The sequence below is a fragment of the Dasypus novemcinctus genome, chromosome 25 (genome assembly GCF_030445035.2).
Source record: "Dasypus novemcinctus isolate mDasNov1 chromosome 25, mDasNov1.1.hap2, whole genome shotgun sequence".
In the NCBI taxonomy this organism is placed as follows: Eukaryota; Metazoa; Chordata; class Mammalia; order Cingulata; family Dasypodidae; genus Dasypus; species Dasypus novemcinctus.
Genome location: NC_080697.1, coordinates 34487042 through 34508282, shown reverse-complemented (window position 1 = coordinate 34508282; position 21241 = coordinate 34487042). Strand labels below are relative to the sequence as shown.

The following is a 21241-nucleotide window of genomic DNA, read 5'->3' as shown; positions in this document are numbered from 1 at the left end:
CAACACTAATAAGTAGTAATGTACTTCTCTTCTTCAGTTTTCCTTTCAGCAGGGTGGATGGGGAGCATCACTGGCTGACAGGCTGGTCAGGTGAGAAAAGTTTGATTGATACCTGAGTTTTATTGATGGAAAATGAAATTGTATCTCAGGAAAAGAAAAAGTGAATGATACATTTTCTAACTGTAAGTTCCTCTGTTGATCTTTGCTTGCCTTTCAGGGCAATGGGAGGGAAGCAGAGGAGGAAGGGCAGGCATTTGGGGTTTAATGCAAAAGGATTTTACCACCATGTGAAATCAAAACAGAAAAATTACAAAAAAATGTATTAGGCATTTGGATTAAAAAAATATGGCTATTCATCTAAAAAAGACTGAAGTTCTTTTTCACATATTATTATGGTGAGTATGATTTACATGACTAGTGAGGAGTTAAGTTGAAAGAAAGCAATATATGTATTTTTTTGTTTGATTTTAGGAGATACTGGGGATCGAACCTGGGCCTTGTACATGGGAAGCAGGTGCTCAACCACTTGAACTACATCCTTTCCCCAATATAGTCTTTTTTTTTTTAAGATTTTTATTTACTTATTTATTTCTCTCCCCTTCCCCCCGATCCCGGTTGTCTATTCTCTGTGTCTGTTTGCTGCATCTTCTTTGTCTGCTTCTGTTGTTGTTAGTGGCGTGGGAATCTGTGTTTTCTTTTTGCTGCGTCATCTTGTTGTGTCAGCTCTCAAGAGCTGGGAAGCAGACTTGGCCCAGTGGTTAGGGCATCCGTCTACCACATGGGAGGTCCACGGTTCAAACCCCGGGCCTCCTTGACCCGTGTGGAGCTGGCCCATGCGCAGTGCTGATGCGCACAAGGAGTGCCGTGCCACACGGGTGTCCCCCGCGTAGGGGAGCCCCACGTGCAAGGAGTGCACCCCGTAAGGAGAGCCGCCCAGTGCAAAAGAAAGTGCAGCCTGTCCAGGAATGGCGCCACACACACGGAGAGCTGTCACAACAAGATGACGCAGCAAAAAGAAACAGATTCCCACGCCGCTAACAACAACAGAAGCAGACAAAGAAGAAGACGCAGCAAATAGACACAGAACACAGACAACCGGGGTGGGGTGGGGAGAAGGGGAGAGAAATAAATAAATATTTTTAAAAATTTTAAAAAAAACATAAGAGGTTTAATAGCTAACTTTTATCAAATGCTTATTATGTGCCACTGTGCCAAGTGTTCCAAGTAAATCTTTATAATACCCTGTAATATAAAGTATTTTTATTCTCCTAGTCATAACTGAGGAAAAAAAGGTGGAAAGAAGTTAAATAACTTGCCCATGGTCACATAGCAAATGAGTAGCAAGTGGTCTGGCTCCAGAGCCCATGTTAGGCTTAATCTCTGGGGATACAAGGAATGCCTACAAGGTTGTGAGGAGAATTGAATAGGCTCATGTGTACTTGATTAGTCCAGTGCCTCGAACATAGTAAGTGCTCAATAAAATTTAGCTTTTTATTTTTAGTAATCTAATAACTTGAATTAGCCCATTAACCTTTTTTTAAAAAGATTCATTTATTTACCCTCCTGCCCCCATTGTCTGCTCTCTGTGTTCATTTGCTGTGTGTTCTTCTGTGTCTGCTTGTATTCTCATTAGGTGACTTTGGGAACTGATCTTGGGGCCTTCCGGGGTTGGAGAGAGGTGATCATTCTCTTTCGCCACCTCAGCTCCCTGTTCTGCTGTGTCTCTTATTGTCTGTCCTCTGTGTGTCTTTTTTTTGTTGTGTCATCTTGCCATGCCAGCTCTCCAAGTCGGCCGGCACTCCTGTGTGGGCCAGCTCACCTTCAACAGGAGTATCGAACGCTGGACCTCCTATGTGGTAGATGGGAGCCCAACTGCTTGAGCCACATCCATTCCCACCCATTAACCTTTTATGAACAAATAAAGTCACGGTTTAAAGATAAATAATTATTCAAATAGCCTGAAAAACTCCACCCATTTCAAATGTTTCATATGTTCAGACACGTGACTGTTTCATAGTCCTAAAATCTTGTCAGAATTGACGGTTTGTAGTTACGCTTGCTAAAGTTCACTTAACTAGAAGGCAGTTATTTTTCAAAATTGAGAGTAATTATGAGAAGAGAGAACATATAATCTGCTAATGATTTACTTATATAACTTTTTTCAAAAGCATCTTGTTGAGATGCAAAGCACCCAAATGGCTGCTGGATGACTTCACCAGGAGGCCTTACCTGGGTACATTTCATCCCCATTCAGGGTCTCCCCTCAGCCTCTGGGCTCAAGCATTGAAAATGCCTCCCTCTCCTAAGCACACTCATATCAGTGAAGCTCAGAAGAACCTATTATAAATGAAAATTGTGCATTTGAACAAAAGTTGGTACCATCAGACAGAAGGGATTACTCACACTTCTAAGTACATGTTCTTCCTATAGGCAAAGCTAGTCATTCTTTAGTTATGTTATTATTTAGGGTGATTGTTTTGTAGACCTTGGCATTCTGCTTCAGCCATCTGCACATCCCTGAATTAATGTTTTAATTTAATCTGATTTCCAAGTTTGAAAATTATTAAGGGCCTCTTACTATATCAGCCCTGTGTACTGCCTATATACATATTAAAATATATAATTAGTGTACAGTCCTTATCCTACAATGATATCTTTAAGTTTTAATTTTAATTTTACTGCTTTTTGTTACAAAAAGCATTTAATTTTTTAAAAAACCATTCCATTTTTTAACTTTTTTCTTTAGATTTATTTATTTTTTGCCCCCCCCCCCCCCCCCCATTGTTTTGCCCTCACTGTCTGCTCTGTGTCCATTCGCTGTGTGTTGTTCTGTATGTGTTTGTCTTCTCTTTAGGCTGCACTGGGAACTGATCCCAGGACCTTCCGGAGTGGGGGAGAGGTGCTCAATCTCTTGTGGCACCTCAGCTCCCTGGTCTGCTGTGCCTCATATTGTCTCTCTGTGTCTCTTTTTATTGCATCATATTGCTGCTCCAGCACTCCTGCTTGGGCCAGCTCTTTGCCTGGGCCAGCTTGCCGAGTGGGTCAGCTTACCTTCACCAGGAGGCCCTGGGAATCGAACTGGACCTCCAGTATCGTAGTCGGGAGCCCATTTACTTGAGCCACATCTGCTTTCCTTAAACTTTATTTTTAACTTTTTATTTTGAAACAGTTTGAGTCTTACACAAAAGTTGCAAGAATAGTAAGTACAGAGAACTTTGTATATACGCTTTGTATACCTTATAGCTATTTTTAACAATTTTGTCACATTTCCTTTATTATCTTCTTAAAATCTGGAAAACGAGCAGCTATCCATAATATCAAGGCCATCTTTAATATGTAAATAAATAAAATCACAGCATCTGTATTTCTAGATTTTGTGGCCAGCCTGTATATATTTTTAGCTTTATCCACATATTTTTTTAACCAAAAATAATTGGTTTGAAGGAGTTGAATAACTCAACTTTTTTAGTTTTTAAGAGTCTCTGCTGTTTGCTTTTAAAGATGTGCCCTTTTGAAATAACCTTTCATTCTTTCTGGAAGGCAATCTTACAGAACTTGGATGTTTTGAGAGGAATTCTCAGTTAATTCTTAGCTTTTTTCCATTCTCATCTCAACTTAAATGCCTCTTATTCATGAAGTTATATGAAACCCTCTTAATTTCCAGTCTCTCTGTCCTTTTGAATAGTTTATGCGCTATTGACCATTTTATTCAACCCAGAGAAATTCAGATGTGCTATCCTTTTAAATGCTGGGTGACTAAACCAATTGGATGGAAGTAAGACAGATTCACTTTGTCAAATTCTAGTGTATCCCATTTTAGAGTTTTATGAGTGATTGGAATCTTAAAAATTGCTTTTTGTGATAATGACTACATTTAAAATCACTAAGAATTTCTCTTAGAAATAAATATGGCTGGATTTTTTTGTTTGTTTGCTTGTTATTCCTGAGATTTATAAATGTTTCCTGAAAGCTTTCAGAATAGTATAAAAATGAGACCCCTCCTGCTACTCTCTTTGGGGTTAGGAGCCTGGCATTGTAGTCTGTGGAGTTATTCCTTGGTGCCCTAGTCTCTCTATTTAGTTACTTGTATGTAGGTATTTGACCTACATATAGGAACCACATAAAGGTATTTAACCTACATAAAGGAACCACAGCAATTTTCCTAACCACAAATTGAACCCCAAGATTCTTTTTTTTTTTTTTAACTTATGGACAACTTTAAACACCTTGAACAGCAACGGTTGCATGCAGTGTAATAAACTCATGTACCCATCACCTGTCTATAGTCCCCACCATGAAGCAAATTCCAGATGATGTCATTTTGCCAAGATGATAAAATAATAACCAGTATTGTATTAGGTGTTGTAAATATGTTGTCTAATTGATCCTGAACTTTGATTATCCTCACTTTACATGTAACAAAGCAAAATAACGTACTCAAGGTTACACAGCTAGTAAGGGGGGAAACTAGAGTACAAACCCAGGCAGCCTGGCTCAGTGTCTTTGCCTGTTGTTTTCATTATTGTGCCATACTGTACTGTATATCAAACTATTAATAATTTTAAGAAGGAAACCTGCATATTAATGAACTAGTTTAAACTAAAACACAACCAATATATTTACTGAAATTATTGAATAAAACCAAAACCAAAAACCTTAAATATTCTATATAGTTACCTTAAACTAAATCATTATTACATTTGAATTCCAGCTCATTAATGACCTTGTATATAAGATACTTGCTCAGGTTAACATCTCTTGTAAACTCCATTTTAAAAGCTTACCCTGGCGCTCACTTCAGCACATATACTAAAATTGGAATGATAGAGAAGACGAGCAGGGCCCCTGTACAAGGAAGACAAGTGAATTTGTGAAGGGTGCCATATTTTTATTAAAAACAAAAAACAAAAAACCTTTGTGCCATCCATGAAATTATTCTGCAAACTAAATCAGAGCTCCTTTGTACATAATTACTCATAGCCTCTCTCATTGAGGAATATGGTGCATTTACCTGTGTCTTTTATAGCTTAAGCATGAATAGCATGCTTCACCTATTTTATTGCTCTTATCAAAGTAAAACCTGGGGCTGAATCAGTCATGTAATATCAGCAAAGGATTGCAAGCCCAGAGGGCTCAACTTCATTAAACTTTGGCTAAATGAATCCTTTGCCCACAATTTATATGTCTAAACTTTTCATTTCAGAAAATGTGATGTTCTGAATCGTGGATTTTCAGGATACAATACCAGATGGGCCAAAATTATCCTTCCAAGACTAATCAGGAAAGGTACCAGTCCGGACAACCCTGTAGCAGTTACAATTTTCTTTGGTGCCAATGACAGTGCTTTAAAAGGTAAAGACTTTGTTCAGTTTTTCTAGCTCATTTCTAATCATTTTTACTTTATTACAGTAAACTTAAATGTAGACAGTTTTTTCCACTGTTTGCCTGTCTCCCAATAGGTAAAGTTTATGAAGCTTATAATGAGTTCCTATGTATGTATTCTAACTTCAGTGTCCTTTCATTTTATCCTGACTCCTTTTCCACCTGACCTCGATTGCTGGCAGACCTAGAATTTGAAACATTTTAATGTTGATGAAATTGGCAGTTAAGGGCTCAAATTGTACAGCTTACAATTTGAATCATTTGACTAAAAAAGAAGAGTTTCACAGCAGCATGGATCCTGAATCAGGTGTATGCTTAAACTCTGGGTGGTGCTATACATGGACGTTGAAAACGAGACATGTCTGTTTGTTTTCTGGATAATTGCTGCTGTGACCAGTAGAAAAGCTAGCTAAGTACAGGCCTTTCCCTCTTCCTTTCCTATTCATAAAAGAAGAGCATGGTACAAAGGAAAAAATTCACATTTTAAAAAGTTGCGTAGTCAGTTTCCTGAGGTTTCTTCCATGTTCCTACTTCTATCACATAACAAGCGCCAGAGAATCTGTTTTCTATAGACACACTGTGTGGGACCTTCCAGGGGAAACCAGTGATAATGAAGGCACAGTGCTGTGATGCAAGGAATCCTTGCTGCCAATGAGAAAGATGATATAAATTTCAGGTGTTAATAGAAAGTGCAAGTTAGCTACTTGGAAAAAATTGAAATCAGATCTTCACTTTACAACTTGCATCAAACAAATTCTAAATAAATACACATAATTAATGTAAGGAAGAAAACTCCAAAATATAAGATTTTTTTTAAAGGTGAATTTCACAAGATTTAGGGCAAGGGAAAAAACACTTTCTAAGCATAAAAACAATAGAAGGGCTTGCAAAGGAATAAATAAGTTTATGAAATAATCAAAAGATTGTTTTTATTAAAGACTAAACAAGAAAAGAAGATGAAACTGAAGAAAACATTTACAGCATTGAAAACAGAAAGAAATAAAAAGTTAATGTCATTAATGTAGAAATGGATAAGAAAAATACTCTGATAGAAAAATGGGTGAAGGACAGGAACAGATAATTCACAAAAGGAGAATTTTAGTAGCTAATATATGTTTGAAAATGTGAAAACTTCCATTATCAAAACAAAAATCAAAATAAGGTATTTTTGTATTTTCAACTAAAATACAATTTTAAACAATAATACAGATGATAAGTCTGAAATAAGATAACTCTTAACATTGCTGGTGGGAGAATATCTTTTTTTTTAAACCAATTTTATTGGTACATATTAATAAAGCATATAGTTCATCCAAAGTACACAATCAGTGGTATTTGGTATAATCACATAATTGTGCATCATCACTTCAATCATTAGAGCATTTTCATTATTTTAATAATAATAGGCAGGAAGCAGATTTGGCTCAACTGATATAGGAGGTCCAGGGTTCAAACCCAGGACCTCCTGACCCGTGTGGTGAGCCAGCCCATGCGCAGTGATGTCCCCTACATAGGGGAGCCCCACGCGCAAGGAATGTGCCCTGTAAGGAGAGCTGCCCTGTGCAAAAAAAGCACAGCCTGCCTAGGAGTGGCCCCACATGCATGGAGAGCTAATGCAGCGAGATGACGCAACAAAAAGAGACAGATTCTTGGTGCCACTGACAAGAATGCAAGTGGACACAGAAGAATGCACAGTGAATGGACAGAGAGCAGACAACGGGGGAGGGGGAGAGGACATAAAAAATAAATCTTTACTACTACTACTACTAATAATAATAGGCAAAAAAACAGCAAATAAGTAAATAAGAAAATCTTTCACCTCTCAATCTGTTACCCTGATGTACATAGCTGCTCTTTCTGGCTGGTCTTGCACAAACATTTGTTCAGTTTTATTGAGATATATTCACATACCATATGACCTATCCAAAGTGTTTAATCAGTGGCTTTTAGTATAGTCACAATGTTGTGCATTCATCATCACAAAAAATTTTAGAACCACTTCATTACTCCAAAACAAAAATCTCCACACCCCTTCCCCAGCCCACATAATCACTAATCTAATTTCATCTTTATAAATTGATTTATATTTACATTTTATATAAATGGAATCATACAGTATGTTACAGTATATTTAGTTCATAGTAGCGCAGTCATGCAGTAGTTGTCCTTTTGTGTCTAACTGACTTCATTTAACATAATGTCCTCCAGGTTCATCCATGTTGTCATATACTTTACAACTTCATTTTTTCTTACAGCTGCATAATGTTCCATTGTGTGAATACACCAGTTTATCCATTCATTGGTTGATGGACAACTGGGCTGTTTCCAACTTTTGGCAATTGTGAATAATGTCGCAATGAACATTGATGTGCAGATTCTGTTCGTGTCACTGCTCTCAGTTCTTCTGGGTATATACTCAGTAGTGAGTAGTATTGCAGAGTGACATGGCAAATCTATATTCAGCTTCTTTAGGAACTTCCAAACACAGTGGCTGTACCATTCTAGATTCTCAAAAACAATGAAGTGTTCCTTTCTCTCCACATTCTCTCCAGCACCTGTAGTTCTCTGGCTTTTTAATATTGGCCATTCTGATAGTTGTGAAATGATACCTCATTGTACTTTAGATTTTCATTTCCTTAATCATAAGTGATGTTGAACATTTTTTCATGTGTTTTTATTTGCCATTTGTATTTCTTCTTGGGACAAATGTCTGTTAAGTCTTCTGCCCATTTTTTAATTGTCTTTTGTCTTTTTATTGGTGAGTTGTAACATCTCTTTATATATTATGGCTATAAACCCTTACTGGATGTGTGATTTCCGACTCAATTTTCTCCCATTGAGTTGACTGCTTTTTCACACTTTTGACAAAGTCCTGTGAGATGCAAAACTGTTTAATTTTGAGAAGGTCCCACTTAATAAATTTTTTCTTTTGTTGTGCATGCTTTGGTTATAAGGTCCAAAACCACCACATACCACAAGGTCTTTAGGATGTTGCCCTGCATTTTTTTCTAGTAGTTTTATTGGCCTGGCTATTATATTTAGGTCTTGATCCATTTTGAGTTGATTCTTGTATAGGGAGTGAGATAGAGATTCTCTTTCTTTTGGTTATAGATATCCAGTTCTCCCATTGCCATGTGTTAGAGAGACTGTTTTGTCTTGTTAACGTGGACTTGGTAGGTTTGTCAAAAACCAGTTGGTCATAGAGGTCTGGGTTTATTTCTGCACTCTCAATTCTATTGCACTGATCATTGTGTCTGTCTTTCTGCCAGTCCTTGTTGTATGTTGTTTTGACCACTGTAGCTTTGTAATGTGTTTCAAGGCAAGGCAGTGAAATTCTGGCATGTCGCTCTTCTTTTTTAGAATGCTTTTGGTTATGCTGGTACACGTTCCCTACCAAATGAATTTGGTAATTGCCTTTTCTATTTTTGTAAAATATGCTGTTGATTGGTATTACATTGAATCTATAAATGTTTCAGTAGGATTGACATCTTTATAATATTTAATCTTCCAGTCCATGAATATGGAATGTCTTGCCATTTGTTTAGTTCTTCACTGATATCTTTTAGCTTTGTTTTGTAGTATTTTTTTTTTTGAGGCAGAAAAGGCATTTATCAAAATACAGCGCCCTTCTTGATAAAAACACAATGAAAGATAGAATAGAAGGAAACTTTCTCAACATGGTAAAGTGCATATATGAAAAACATACAGCTAGCATTTTACTCAGTTGTCGGAATTGTCGACCTGAAGGGTATTGGGAATGAAAGACAGACAGATTGGGATCAGGGGGACTGAGAGCACAGACTCATCAGACTCACCAGACAAGCTTATTGATCTCAGGAGTTTTCTTTTATACCCCATCAGTCCATTAAAGCAGGCAATTATTCCTAGTTAGTTATTACCATTACAACCACCCATTCCAGTAAAAGTAGATACACATCTAATGTACAGGACCTACATGATTACACCTGTAGGTACAAAATCACCATGTTCTTCAACACTATTCTATAAACAAGCCTATAAATCTTGTTGCTCATTTTGCCTTGTTCCACCTGAACATACACATCTCCTTGCTGGCCTTGTGACCTGCACATAAAGCCTTGGTGACAGTATGTCTCAGTGGTCAAGGAAATAAACTTCCTTAATGGAAACAATGTGCCTTTGTTTCCCACATTTCCCCTTTTTTGTTTTAGTCAGGGTGGCTTGTGCCTGTCTTTGGTTACCCTCCTCTGAGAGTCTTACCCATCATTGACTACCAGCCAGGCTCACTGACCCTGGGGAGTTCCCTGTAGGGTTTTTGCAAGCACCAGATTATTAACTTGTCCCATAGCATCTACGCCATGCAGTCTTCTGTGAACACAGTGCCCTAGGCTGGCAGCAGCAATGAGCAACAAGACCAATACACAGTGTCCTATTCCTAGAGATGATAACAAATGTTGAGATTTCTACCAATTTACTGGATTATACTTGTTAAAATGTGAAATCAGATCAGAAAATATGTCCTTATCATCAGCCACCTAAATCTGATTATGAAACATTTCTAATATCTTTTTCTTTGTAATTCAATTATTTCCAGAGAGATATTACTTTTATGGCCTAACAAATTATTCTTAATTTTTTCCTATACTGTATCTGATGAAGTATAGGCAAAAGGAGTAATACAAAAGTTGCTTTCATTCCAATCACATTTCAATCCTCTTAACACGTTTAAATTATACAATGGATCTCCAATATGCAAAACATCCGATTTTAAATCATTAACCCGATTATTCAACTGTTCATCAATGTGTTCTTGACTATGCCACAAATCACTAACATTCTTATGCCAAGCATGTACATATTGCTGTGTTTACACGGTTTCATGTAAGGCTGCAGCTGCAGTAATAATTCCAGTCAGTCCCAGGATGCTTATAATAAGCAGTCCAATAAAGCATTTAGTCCATTTCAAGAATTCTTGTGCCATATGTAGCAGTAATTGACTCTCAAGAGATGACTGCCAAGTCTGCACCATTCTCACAGATATCCAGATGCCTTTTCTTCCAGCTATTGCTATCGTTTCTCCATCCTGCAACACACTTTAATGTTCACCTTTCTGCTGGAGCCACTCTGCCTTTTCTCAGGTTTCAGTGGTAGGGCCCTGGATCTTCACAAAGGCATCTGCATCAACAGTCTTTTTTGGTACAGCTGTTTTCAAGTTCTCCATCATTTCACATCTATTTTTAAGATTTCTTCTGGAATCCATGTTGCCTGTAACATGCAAGCTTGTTTTAATCTTGAAGACTCGAGTCACTCTTCTTTGGACGTCTCACTTGACCTTGAACGAGGTCTTTTCCACAGGTTCCCGATATGGCTATGGAAGACTCACTTTTCTCAGACTTACTTCACTGATGTGCAATCTATAATCCAAAAACTACAAAACATTGTTTTTTTGTTTTGTTTTGTTTTGTTTTATTTTGTTTTATTTTGAGAAGGAAAAATGGTTTATTGACAGCCCGCTGGACTCAGGAGCTTTCTGTTTCAAACCCGAGCCTGTTTTGTAGTTTTCTACATGTATGTACTGTCCTTCTTTGGTTATATTGATTCCTCAGTATTTGAATTTTTGTTGTCGTTGTTGCTATTGTAAATGTAATTTTTTTCCTGATTTCCTCCTCAGATTGTTCAATACTGGTGTATGAAAACATTACTGATTTTGCTTATTGATCTTGTATCCTGCCACTTGACTGAACTCATTTATTAGCTCATGTAGCTTTGTGGTAGACATTTCAGAATTTTCTAAATATAGGATCATGTGATCTGCAAATAGATTAAACTCTCTTTTCCTATTTGAATGCCTTTAATTTTTTTTCTTGTCTAATTACTCTAGCTAGAACTTCTAGTACAATGTTGAATATCCGTGGTGACAGTGGGCATCCTTAACTTGTTACTGATCTTAGAGAGAAAGGTTTCAACCTTTTCTCATTGACTACAATGTTGGCTGTGGGTTTTTCATATATGCCTTTTATCATACCGAGGAATTTTCCTACTATTCCAACCTTTTTTTTTTTTAAGATTTATTTTATTTATTTCTCTCCCCTTCTCCCTCCCCCCGCCCCCCACCAATTGTCTGTTCTCTTTGTCCATTTGCTGTGTGTTCTTCTGTGTCCACTTGCATTCTTGTTATGCAGCACCAGGAAACTATCACTTTTTGTTGTTGTTATATCATCTTGTTGCATCAGCTCTCTGTGTGTACGGTGCCACTTCTGGGCAGGCTGCGCTTTTTTGGTGTGGGGCAGCTCTCCTTGCAGGGCACACTTCTTGCACATGGGGCACCCCTACGCGGGTGACACCCCTGCACGGCACGGCATTCCTTGTGCTCAGGCAGCACTGCACGTGGGCCAGCTCCCCACACGAATCAGGAGGCCCTGGGTATCGAACCCTGGACCCTCCATATGGTAGGCGGATGCTCTATCAGTTGAGCCACAACTGCTTCCCTATTCCTATCTTTTGAAGTGTTTTTATCAAGAAAGGATGCTGGATTTTGTCAAATGGTTTTTCTGCATCAATTGAGAGGGTAATGTGTTTTTTTCCCTTCAGTTTGTTAATGTGGTCTGTTATATTGGTTGGTTTTCTTATGCTGAACCAGCCTTGCATACCAGGAATAAATCCCACTTGGTCATGATGTATAAGTCCTTTGATATGCTGTTGGAATCAGTTTGCAAGTATTTTGTTGTGCATCTGTGTTCACTGTAGAGAGATTGATATGTAACTTTCTTTTCTTGTAGTGTCTTTATCAGGCTTTGGTATTGGGGTGATGTTGGCTTCATAAAATATGTTGGGTAATTTTCCCTCGTCATCAATTTTTTGGAAGACTTTAAGGAGGATTGGTGTTAATTCTTTTCGAAATACTTGGTAGAATATACCTGTCAAGCCATCTGGTCCTGGACTTCCTTTGTTGGGAGATTTTTGATGACTGATTCAATCTCTTTAAATGTGATTAGTTTGTTAAGTTCTTGTAATTCTTGTAATGTCAGTGTAAGTTGTGTGTTTCTAGGAATTTGTCCATTTCATCTAGGTTGTCTAGTTTGTTGCCATACAATTTCTCATAATATCCTCTTATGATCCATTTTATTTCTGTGAAGTCAGTCATAAACTTTCCCCCTTTCATTTCTAATTGTATTTATTTGCAGCTTCTTTCTTTTTTTTTCTTTGTTAGTCTAGGAGTTTGTCGGTTGCATTGATTTTCTCAAAGAACCAGCTTGTGGTTTTGTTGACTTTTTCCCCCCTCTTGATTTCATTTATTTCTGTTCTGATCTTTGTTGTTTCTTTCCTTCTGCTTGCTTTGGGATTGGTTTGCTCTTCTTTTTCTAGTTTCTCTAGTTGTTCAGTTAGATCTTTGATTTTTAGCTCTTTCTTTTTTAATGTAAATGTTTAGAGCTATAAATTTCTCTCTCAAGATACAGCCCTTGGGGAAACGGACTTGGCCCAGTGGTTAGGGCATCTGTCTACCACATGGGAGGTCCGTGGTTCAAACCCTGGGCCTCCTTGACCCGTGTGCAGCTGGCCCATGCGTAGTGCTGATGCGCGCAAGGAGTGCCCTGCAAGGAGTGCCCTGCCGCGTAGGGGAGCCCCACACGCAAGGAGTGCACCCCGTAAGGAGAGCCGCCCAGAGCAAAAGAAAGCGTAGCCTGCCTAAGAATGACACCGCACACGCGGAAAGCTGACACAACAAGATGAAGCAACAAAAAGAGACACAACAGAAGTGGACAAAGAAACAGGATGCAGCAAATAGACACAGAGAACAGACAACCAGGGCGAGGGGGTGGGGAGGGGAGAAATAAATAACTAAAATCTTAAAAAAAAAAAAAAGTTAAAAAAAAAAAAAAAGATGCAGCCCTTGCTATATCTCATACATTTTTTTGTGTTTAAGATTTATTTCATTTACTTCTCCCTCCCCCACATGTTATTTGTGTTCATTCTCTGCTCTCTGTGTCTGTTTACTGTATGCGCTTTGTGTCTGCTCATCTTTTTAGGGGGCACCGGGAACCTGAACCCAGGACCTCCTATGTGGGAGGGAGGCGCCTAATCACTTGAAAACCACCTCTGCTCCCTATTTTTCTATCTCTCATTGGTTTTCCTCATTGAGTCATCTCATGGTGTCATCTTGTCATCTTGTTGTGTCTGCTCAATGTCTTGCTTATCTTCTTTAGGAAGCACTGGGATCCAAACCTGGGACCTCCCATATGGTAGGTGGGTGCTCAACTGCTTGAGTCATATCTGCTTCATCTCCCATAAGTTTTGATAAGCTGTATTGTCATGTTCATTTGTCTCAGTATAGTTACTATTGCTCTTTTGTCTTTGACCCACTGACTATTTAGGAGTATGTTGTTTGGCCTCCATACATTTGCAAATTAACTTCTTTCCTGGCTATTATTGATGTCCATTTTCATTCCATTATGATCTGAGAAGGTTCTTTGTATAATTTCAGTCTTTTTATATTTATTGAGACCTGCAGTTGTGGCCTAACATGTGGTCTATCCTGGAGAAAGTTCCATGAACACTTGAAAATGTATAATTCTCCGAGTTTGGGTGCAGCATTCTGTTTATGTCTTTTTGGCCTAACTTGTTTATCATGTTGTTCAAGTTCTCTGTTCCCTTGTTGATCTTCTGTCTAGTCGTTCTATCTAATGATATGTATGGTGTGCTGAAGTCTCCAGTGACTATTGTAGAGATGTCTGTTTCTCCCTTCTTTTTTCTTAGAGTTTGCCTCATGTATTTTCGAGCACCCTGGTTAGGTGCATAGATAGTTATGACTACTATATCTTCCTGGTTGATTGTCCCTTTTATTAATATATAATGGCCTTCAGTATCTCTTAAAACTTTTTTGCATTTGAAGTCTGTTTTGTCTGATACTAATATAGCTACCCCTGCTCTTTTTTGGTTACTATTTGCATGGAGTATCTTTTTCCAGCCTTTCACTTTCAGCTGGTTGTATCCTGGGTCTAATATGAGTCTCTTGTAAGCAGAATATGGGTAGCTCCTTTTTTTCCCCAATCTGTCACCCTATATCTTTTTTTTTTTTAGGTAATGGAGGCTGGGAAATGAACCTGGGATCTTGTATGTGGTAAGCTGTTGCTCAACCACTGACCCACATTGCTGCCCTGAATTGGTTTTTTTGTTTGCTTTGGTTTTTGATTGTTTTTGTTTTTTTAGGAGTTACCAGAAACTGAACTTGGGACCTCCCATGTGGGAGGTGGGAGCTCAACTGCTTGAGCCATATCCAATCCATATATCTTTTCATTGGGGAGTTTAATCCAATTATATTCATTGGTATTACTGTAATTGCATTATTTACTTCCACTGTTCTCTTTGCTTTTCATATGTCACATCACATTTTTTCTGTTTTTTCACTCTTTTGATTATCCTTTCTGTTATTCTTTCTCCTGTACTCTCCTCCAGGCCTCTCTTTCCTGTCTTGTTCTTTGAGGCTCTAAGGCTTCCTTTAATATTTCCTGCAAAGTTGGATTATTTTTTACAAACTCTTAGTTTCCGTTTGTTTATGAATATTTTATACTCACCTTCATATTAGAAGGACAGTTTTGCTGGATAAAGAATTCTTGGCAGGCAGTTTTTCTTTAATATCCTAGTTTTTTCATACCACTGTTGTCTTGCCTTCATGGATTCTGATGAGAAATCTGCACAACGTCTTACTGGGTGTCCCTTGTATGTGATAGTTTGCTTCTCCCTTGCTGCTCTTGTAATTTTCTTTTTATCTTTGACTTTTGGCATTCTGAGTAGTATGTGTCTTGGAATAGATCTATGTGGATTTATTCTGATTGGATATGCTGTGCTTCTTAGACATGTAGGTTCATTTCTTTCATGAGAGTTGAGAAATTTTCAGCTATTATTTCCTCAAATACTCTTTTCTGCCCCTTTCCCCTTCTCTTCTCCTTCTGCAACTCCCATGGCACATATGATGTTGCATTTTGTGTTATCATTCACCTCTTTGAGCCCCCTCTCAATTTTTTCCATTCTTTTTTCTTTCTTCAATTTCAACTCTTCTGTCTTCAGTAACACTTATTCTTTCTTCTATCATTTCAAATCTGCTGTTGTATGCCTCTAATGTGTGTGTTTTTTTTAAATTTATTTCCTTCCCCCCTCATGGTTTACACTCACTGTCTGCTCTGTTGTCCTTTCGCTGTGTGCTGTCTGTGTCTGCTCGTCTTTTCTTTAGTAGGCACCAGGAACTGAACCAGGGATCTCTCATGTGGGAAAGGGATGCCCAATTGTTTGAACCCCCTCTGCTCCCTGCTTTGTTGTCTCTCTTATTGTGTTTCCTCTTTGCATCTCCTGGTGCGTCATCTTGTTGTGTCAGCCCACTGTCTTGCTCATCTTTTCCAGGAGGCACCGGAACCAAACCTGGGGCCTTCCATGTGATAGGCAGGAGCTCATTTGCTTCAGCCACATCCGCTTCTGTGTAATGTGTTGTTGTTTTTTTAAATAATTATTATGGTAATTATTATAAGGGAGAGGTGAAAGGGTTTATTACCTCTTTTTTTTTTTTTACATTTATTTCTCTCCCCTTTCCCCCCATTGTCTGCTCTCTGTGTCCATTTGCTGTGTGTTCTCCTGCGTCCACTTGCATTATCTGGTGGAACTGGGAAACTGCATCTGTTTTTTGTTGTGTCATCTTGCTGCATCAGCTCTGTGTGTGTGTGGTGCCATTCCTGGGCGGGCTGTGCTTTTTTCATGTGGGGCAGCTTTCCTTGTGGGGTGTACTCCTTGCATGTGGGGCACCCCTATGTGGGGGTGCCCCTGCATGGCATGGCACTCCTTGCACACGGCAGCACTGCACATGGGCCAGCTCATCACACAGGTCAGGAGGCCCTGGGGATCGAACCCTGGACCCTCCATATGGTAGGCAGGCACTCTATCAGTTGAGCCATGTCCTCTTCCTTGTCATGTGTTTTTGATCCCACCTATCATGTCTTTTGTTTCCATGAGCTCTTTACTTTTCTATTCAGGTTTTCATCTTCTTTGTGCTTGCTAGTGTCTTCTTGATCTCGTTTATCTCTTTAGCCTTTTTGTCTTTCGACTCATTAATTTGTTTTTGGAAATTTTTCTGCTGCTTGTTAATTAGTTTTCTCAAATCCTGTGTCTCTTCTGGAGCTTTGATATTTTCCTTTTCTTGTGCCATGTCTTCTGTTTTCTTATTATGGCTTGTATTTTTTTGCTGGTGTCTTGGCATCTGATTAGGATGGTAAGTCTACTCATATGCTCAATTTCTCTCTCTTTCATAGGGATTTAGTGGCTGCAGCCTATGTGTTACTGCTATTCTTTGATTCTTGGTTCAGCCTCGGTCTTTAGGATTTCCCTGTTAGTTGCTCAAAACTGGGCTCTGGATCCAGTAGTGGGTTGCAGACCTGCTTCCTAGGGCCTTGAAGAGCGGGGCTAGAAAGGCCAAAAAAAGGCTCTCTTTATTTACTTTTAGTTTCCTCGCATGCACTTCCTTAGTCTGCCAGCAGCTGGCGTGCTTTGGCAGCGCTCTCAGTTTAGTGCCTGGTGGGAATGTGTTTGCTGCAACATGGAGTGGATCATGTGATATATAGCTTCTTGCCTGGAGGCTAAGAGCTTTGTAATCACAGTTTCTTGCAGACAGTTCTCCAACCTTAGTAGAGAGGGAGATTGAGAGAATCAGATCACTTTAGTCCCTGATCTCTTTAGTATTTAGTCTCAGATCTCTTTAGTCTGGCTCCGGCTCCAAGGCAAACTGGTGCAGCTCCACCCAGCCTGCACAGCCCTAACCCACAGTTTTGCCATTGGGATTGTTTTCCTTTGTCCCTCTTTTGGGCAGTTTCCAGCCTTCCCCTGGTTTCCAAAACCCTAGAAGATTTTTTCTAGGTTGCTTCTGCCTGTCCTCTAGCTGTTTTTCTGGGAGAGAAGAGAGTCTTATGTCTTCTTAGTCTGCCATCTTCCTGCAAGTTCAAGTATATCTTGATAAAATCTTTCTGGAAAGCTGTTTGGCAGTATGTATCAAGAGCCTTCCTTCACCTAGAAATCCGGCCTAAGAAAATACTCAGTAATGCAGTCAAAGATAAATGTGCAAAGATTCATTTGCAGTGTTATGTACAATAGCAAACAGAATGCTGCATAGCAAGGAAATAGAAATATTAATTATGGCCACCCTATAAAACCTATCACACAGCCATTAGTGAATTTTGAGACTTATTTATGGATACAGAAGGGTTCATATGTAACAGGGGAATCAGAATATAAAGCCATGTAGATTCATTGTGATCCCAATTAAAAATTAAATAAATAAAAGTTCCACGTCTACATGGAAAGACCAGAAAGAAATACATCTGGATGCCATCAGTGGTTTTCTTGGTGGTGGGTGATTTTAATTTTGATGGTTGCCTTAATGGATGGTTTGCAAGTGGTCTGCAGTGAGCCTTGTAATACCTGTCTTGTGAGCCCATCTAGAAGTAATCTTTTGCAGTAATAGTGAAATAGCAAAGCTGAGATTTTTTGAGTTCTTACTTTGTGGAAAGCACCCTGCTCTAAATGGTTTACACACTCACCTGATTTAGTTTTCACAATGACCCTATGAGGTATACCCTACTACCTTCATCTTGCCAATGAGGAAACATGCAGAATGGGTCAATATTTATCTAAGGCTATGTGACTAGTCAATGAGAGAGCCAGAATTAGAGCCTGGGCTCTTATTTTCTTCACAGACTCAGCCTAATAGATTAGTTACGTTTTGGCCACTAGGGAAGAAAAGACAGGAGTACAAATCCTTTGAAGTCTTTTGATGAGGAACTTTATATTTTAAATTCTTTTCCACTTGTCTTTCTGTCCTTGGTGCGAAAGAGTCATGAGTCAGGTGTGTTTGCACATATATTAATTTTAGCCATTATGACTTAAATAACATTTGAGCCGAAGTTTTCAGTTTCTTCCCAAACAGATGAGAATCCTAAGCAGCACATTCCACTGGATGAGTATGTTGCAAATTTAAGGAGCATGGTGCAGTACCTAAAGTCCGTGGACATCCCTGAGAATAGAGTTATTCTCATCACACCACCCCCGCTTTGTGAAACAGCCTGGGAAAAGGAATGTATCCAGCAAGGTAAACAAAACAAAATTTCATCAAACCTGAATATAAATGCTCAGAGAGTCAGTGGTTCCCAACCCATGTTGGTTTATTTGTCTTTTCAGTCAATTGACATTTAAAACAAACAAAAAAGTATGGTTTCCATTATGTTACATTTGAGAAATTTTTTGATGTAGAAAAGGGATTCTTTCTTTTGGATAAGTCAGGAATCATTCATCTGGTATTTGCAAGTTGCTGACCTTTATATGAAGCCCCCAGAAAATTATGTAGAGACAGCTGAGTGAACAGTGATATAAACTGCTCTTTTCCATGTGGTGCTGAAACTGAGGGGATTTATTTTTGCCCTTAACATTTAAGTCCACATTTTGATGGTGCTTTTCCTGACTTCATAACAGTGCTGTACACCTGGAGCCATTTGCTTTGCCTATTTCCAAATGTATGTGTCCCGTAGAGACAGCCCACTTTTCTCCACTCGGCCGAATCTGTGAGGCCTGACTCCAGTAATGAGACCATTCTTTTTCCTTAAAATAAAGGCCCTTTTGCAAAGGTACTCATGTATAAGGACAAGTAATACTATTAATTACTCATTTAGTAATTTAATGCATCTCTTCAGCACACCAACACTAGGTGTTTTGTCTTGCTACCACCAAAGACACTTTACTGTTATGCCCACAAACGGTTCGTTTCTTTAGCTTTATGTGCCGTGCCATGACCTAGACCAGGTAGGGGATATTGGCATGCCTAGAACATAGTTCCTGCCTTTTGGGCTAATGAGGGAGACATTCATGTAAATAGCTATTTGCAGCACCATGGTAAGTGGTATCATTGAGGTATTAATGAAGTTCTGTTGAAGTATTGAAGAGAGGAGATGTCAAGGAAAGCTCCCTGAAAAAGATAAATAGGGAATGTGTGTGTACCCTGGAGAAGAGACTGTTTGGGGAGGAGGGAGATGCGTTAGCTGTCTTGAGATACTCTGAAGGTTCTTCATGGAAAGAGGATTAAGCATACTCTTGTTAGACCCAGGGGTAAAACTTGGACCCACCAGTGACTATCATCAAAGGCTGATTTTAGTTCAGTATAAAGAATAGTATTCTGCCTGGCATTGAGAATTGCCCTGTGAGGTTGGAAGTGCCTTATTGCAGGAATTGTTCAAGCTAAGACCGAATGAATAGAGGTGCAAAAGTTAGAACCGTGCCATTGTTTCTCAGATTGTAGGTCACAACCTATTAATGGATCATGAAACCAAGTTATAATAAACATTTTTAAAAAATGGACTAGAATAGAAAAATCAGTACCGTGAATGCAGTATGCATCGTTTTGTCAGTCTTGTTTCATTTACATAGATGGATATGTATGTATTGAGCCCTGGTGTAAAACGTATTGATCACTGTACTTTTAGTTAGCCAGGTTTATGAACCATCAGACTATGGTTTGTCCTATACTAGCATCAAATCGTCTCGGAACTTGGTAGAAATGCAAATTCTGAATCAGAACTTACAGAGGCAGAGTCTAGCAAGCTGTGTTTTATCAAGGCTTCCAGGTGATTCTGATGCACAATTCAATATGGAAATCACTGCATTAAACTAGGAGTCAGTAAGCTATGATCCATTTGTTTTTTGGGTTTTTTTTTTATTTGTTTTAATTAGAAAAATATGTTTATAGAAAAACCTGGTAAAAAATAGTGTTCTGTGTACCCCACCATTATTAACACTTTTCATTAGTATGGTAACTTCATTACAATTGGTGAAAGAATATTATAATTGTATTCTTAACTATGGTCCATAATTTACATTAGGGTGTGCTTATTTTACAATATACCATCCTAGTACTAACACCTTGCATCAGTGTGGTAAATTTGTTAATTCATGGAAGAAGATTTTTATAATTGTTCTATTGACAATAGTCCATCATTTACAATAGGGTTCACTGTGTTGTACAGTCCTACATTTTATCTTTTATTCTTTATTCTATTTAATATATACAACCTAAAATTTCCCCTTTTAACTACATTCCCATATATAATTCATTGCTGTTAATTACACTCACAGTGTGTTACCATCACTACCATCCATTTTCAAACCTTTACAATCAACCTATAGAAATTCTGTACAGATTAAGTATCTGCTCCCCATTCTCTATCCCCAGTCTGTCCCCTTGTAACTTATATTCTAGATTCTAATTGAGTTTGCTTATTATAATTAGTTCATATGAGTGAAATCATACAATATTTATCCTTTTCTGCCTGGCTTATTTCACTCAGCATAATGTCCTCAAGGTTAATCCACATAGTCACATGCATCAGGACTTCATTCCTTTTTATAGCTAAATAATATTCCATTGCATGTATATATGACATTTTGCTGATCCATTCATCAGTTGGACACATAGATTGCTTCCATCTTTTGGCAATTGTAAATAATGTCACTCTTAAGTATATTGGTATGCAAATTAGTTCGAATCTGTTTTCACTTCCTCGTAGCAGGATTGCCTGGTCCAGTGGTAACTCGCTTTGCTTCATGGGGAACTAACTGGCCAACTGTCTTCCACTGTGGCTACACTACTTTACATTCCAACCAGTAATGAATGAGTGTTCCTAATTTTCTACATCCTCTCCAACACTTGTAATTTTGTGTTCTTTTTAATAGTAGACATTCTGATGGGTGTGAAATTTCATTTCATTGTATTATATTGATGTGCTTTTCTCTAGTAGCTAATGATGTTAAGCATCTTTTCATGTGCCTTTTAGCTATTTTTTTTTTTAAGATTTATTTT

At 38.4% G+C, this 21241-nt stretch overlaps 1 protein-coding gene and 1 non-coding gene across 5 annotated transcripts in view; both read left to right on the top strand.

The window, feature by feature from the left end:
* IAH1 (isoamyl acetate hydrolyzing esterase 1 (putative)) overlaps positions 1-21241 on the top strand; it is a 37825-nt gene that overhangs the window by 2659 nt on the left and 13925 nt on the right. Inside the window, exons 2-4 of one of the 4 annotated variants that reach the window (XM_004457204.5) lie at positions 38-90; positions 5204-5352; positions 18323-18484. In XM_004457204.5, the coding sequence (XP_004457261.1) occupies positions 38-90; positions 5204-5352; positions 18323-18484 (364 nt within the window). Of the gene's footprint in view, positions 1-37; positions 91-5203; positions 5353-18307; positions 18485-21241 lie in introns of all 4 variants that reach the window. The other 3 variants (XM_004457203.5, XM_071211949.1, XM_071211948.1) reach the window with 3 other exon arrangements.
* LOC111763860 (U6 spliceosomal RNA) lies at positions 4789-4890 on the top strand. Its single transcript, XR_002796608.1, has one exon. It is a non-coding gene; the product is annotated as a U6 spliceosomal RNA (small nuclear RNA).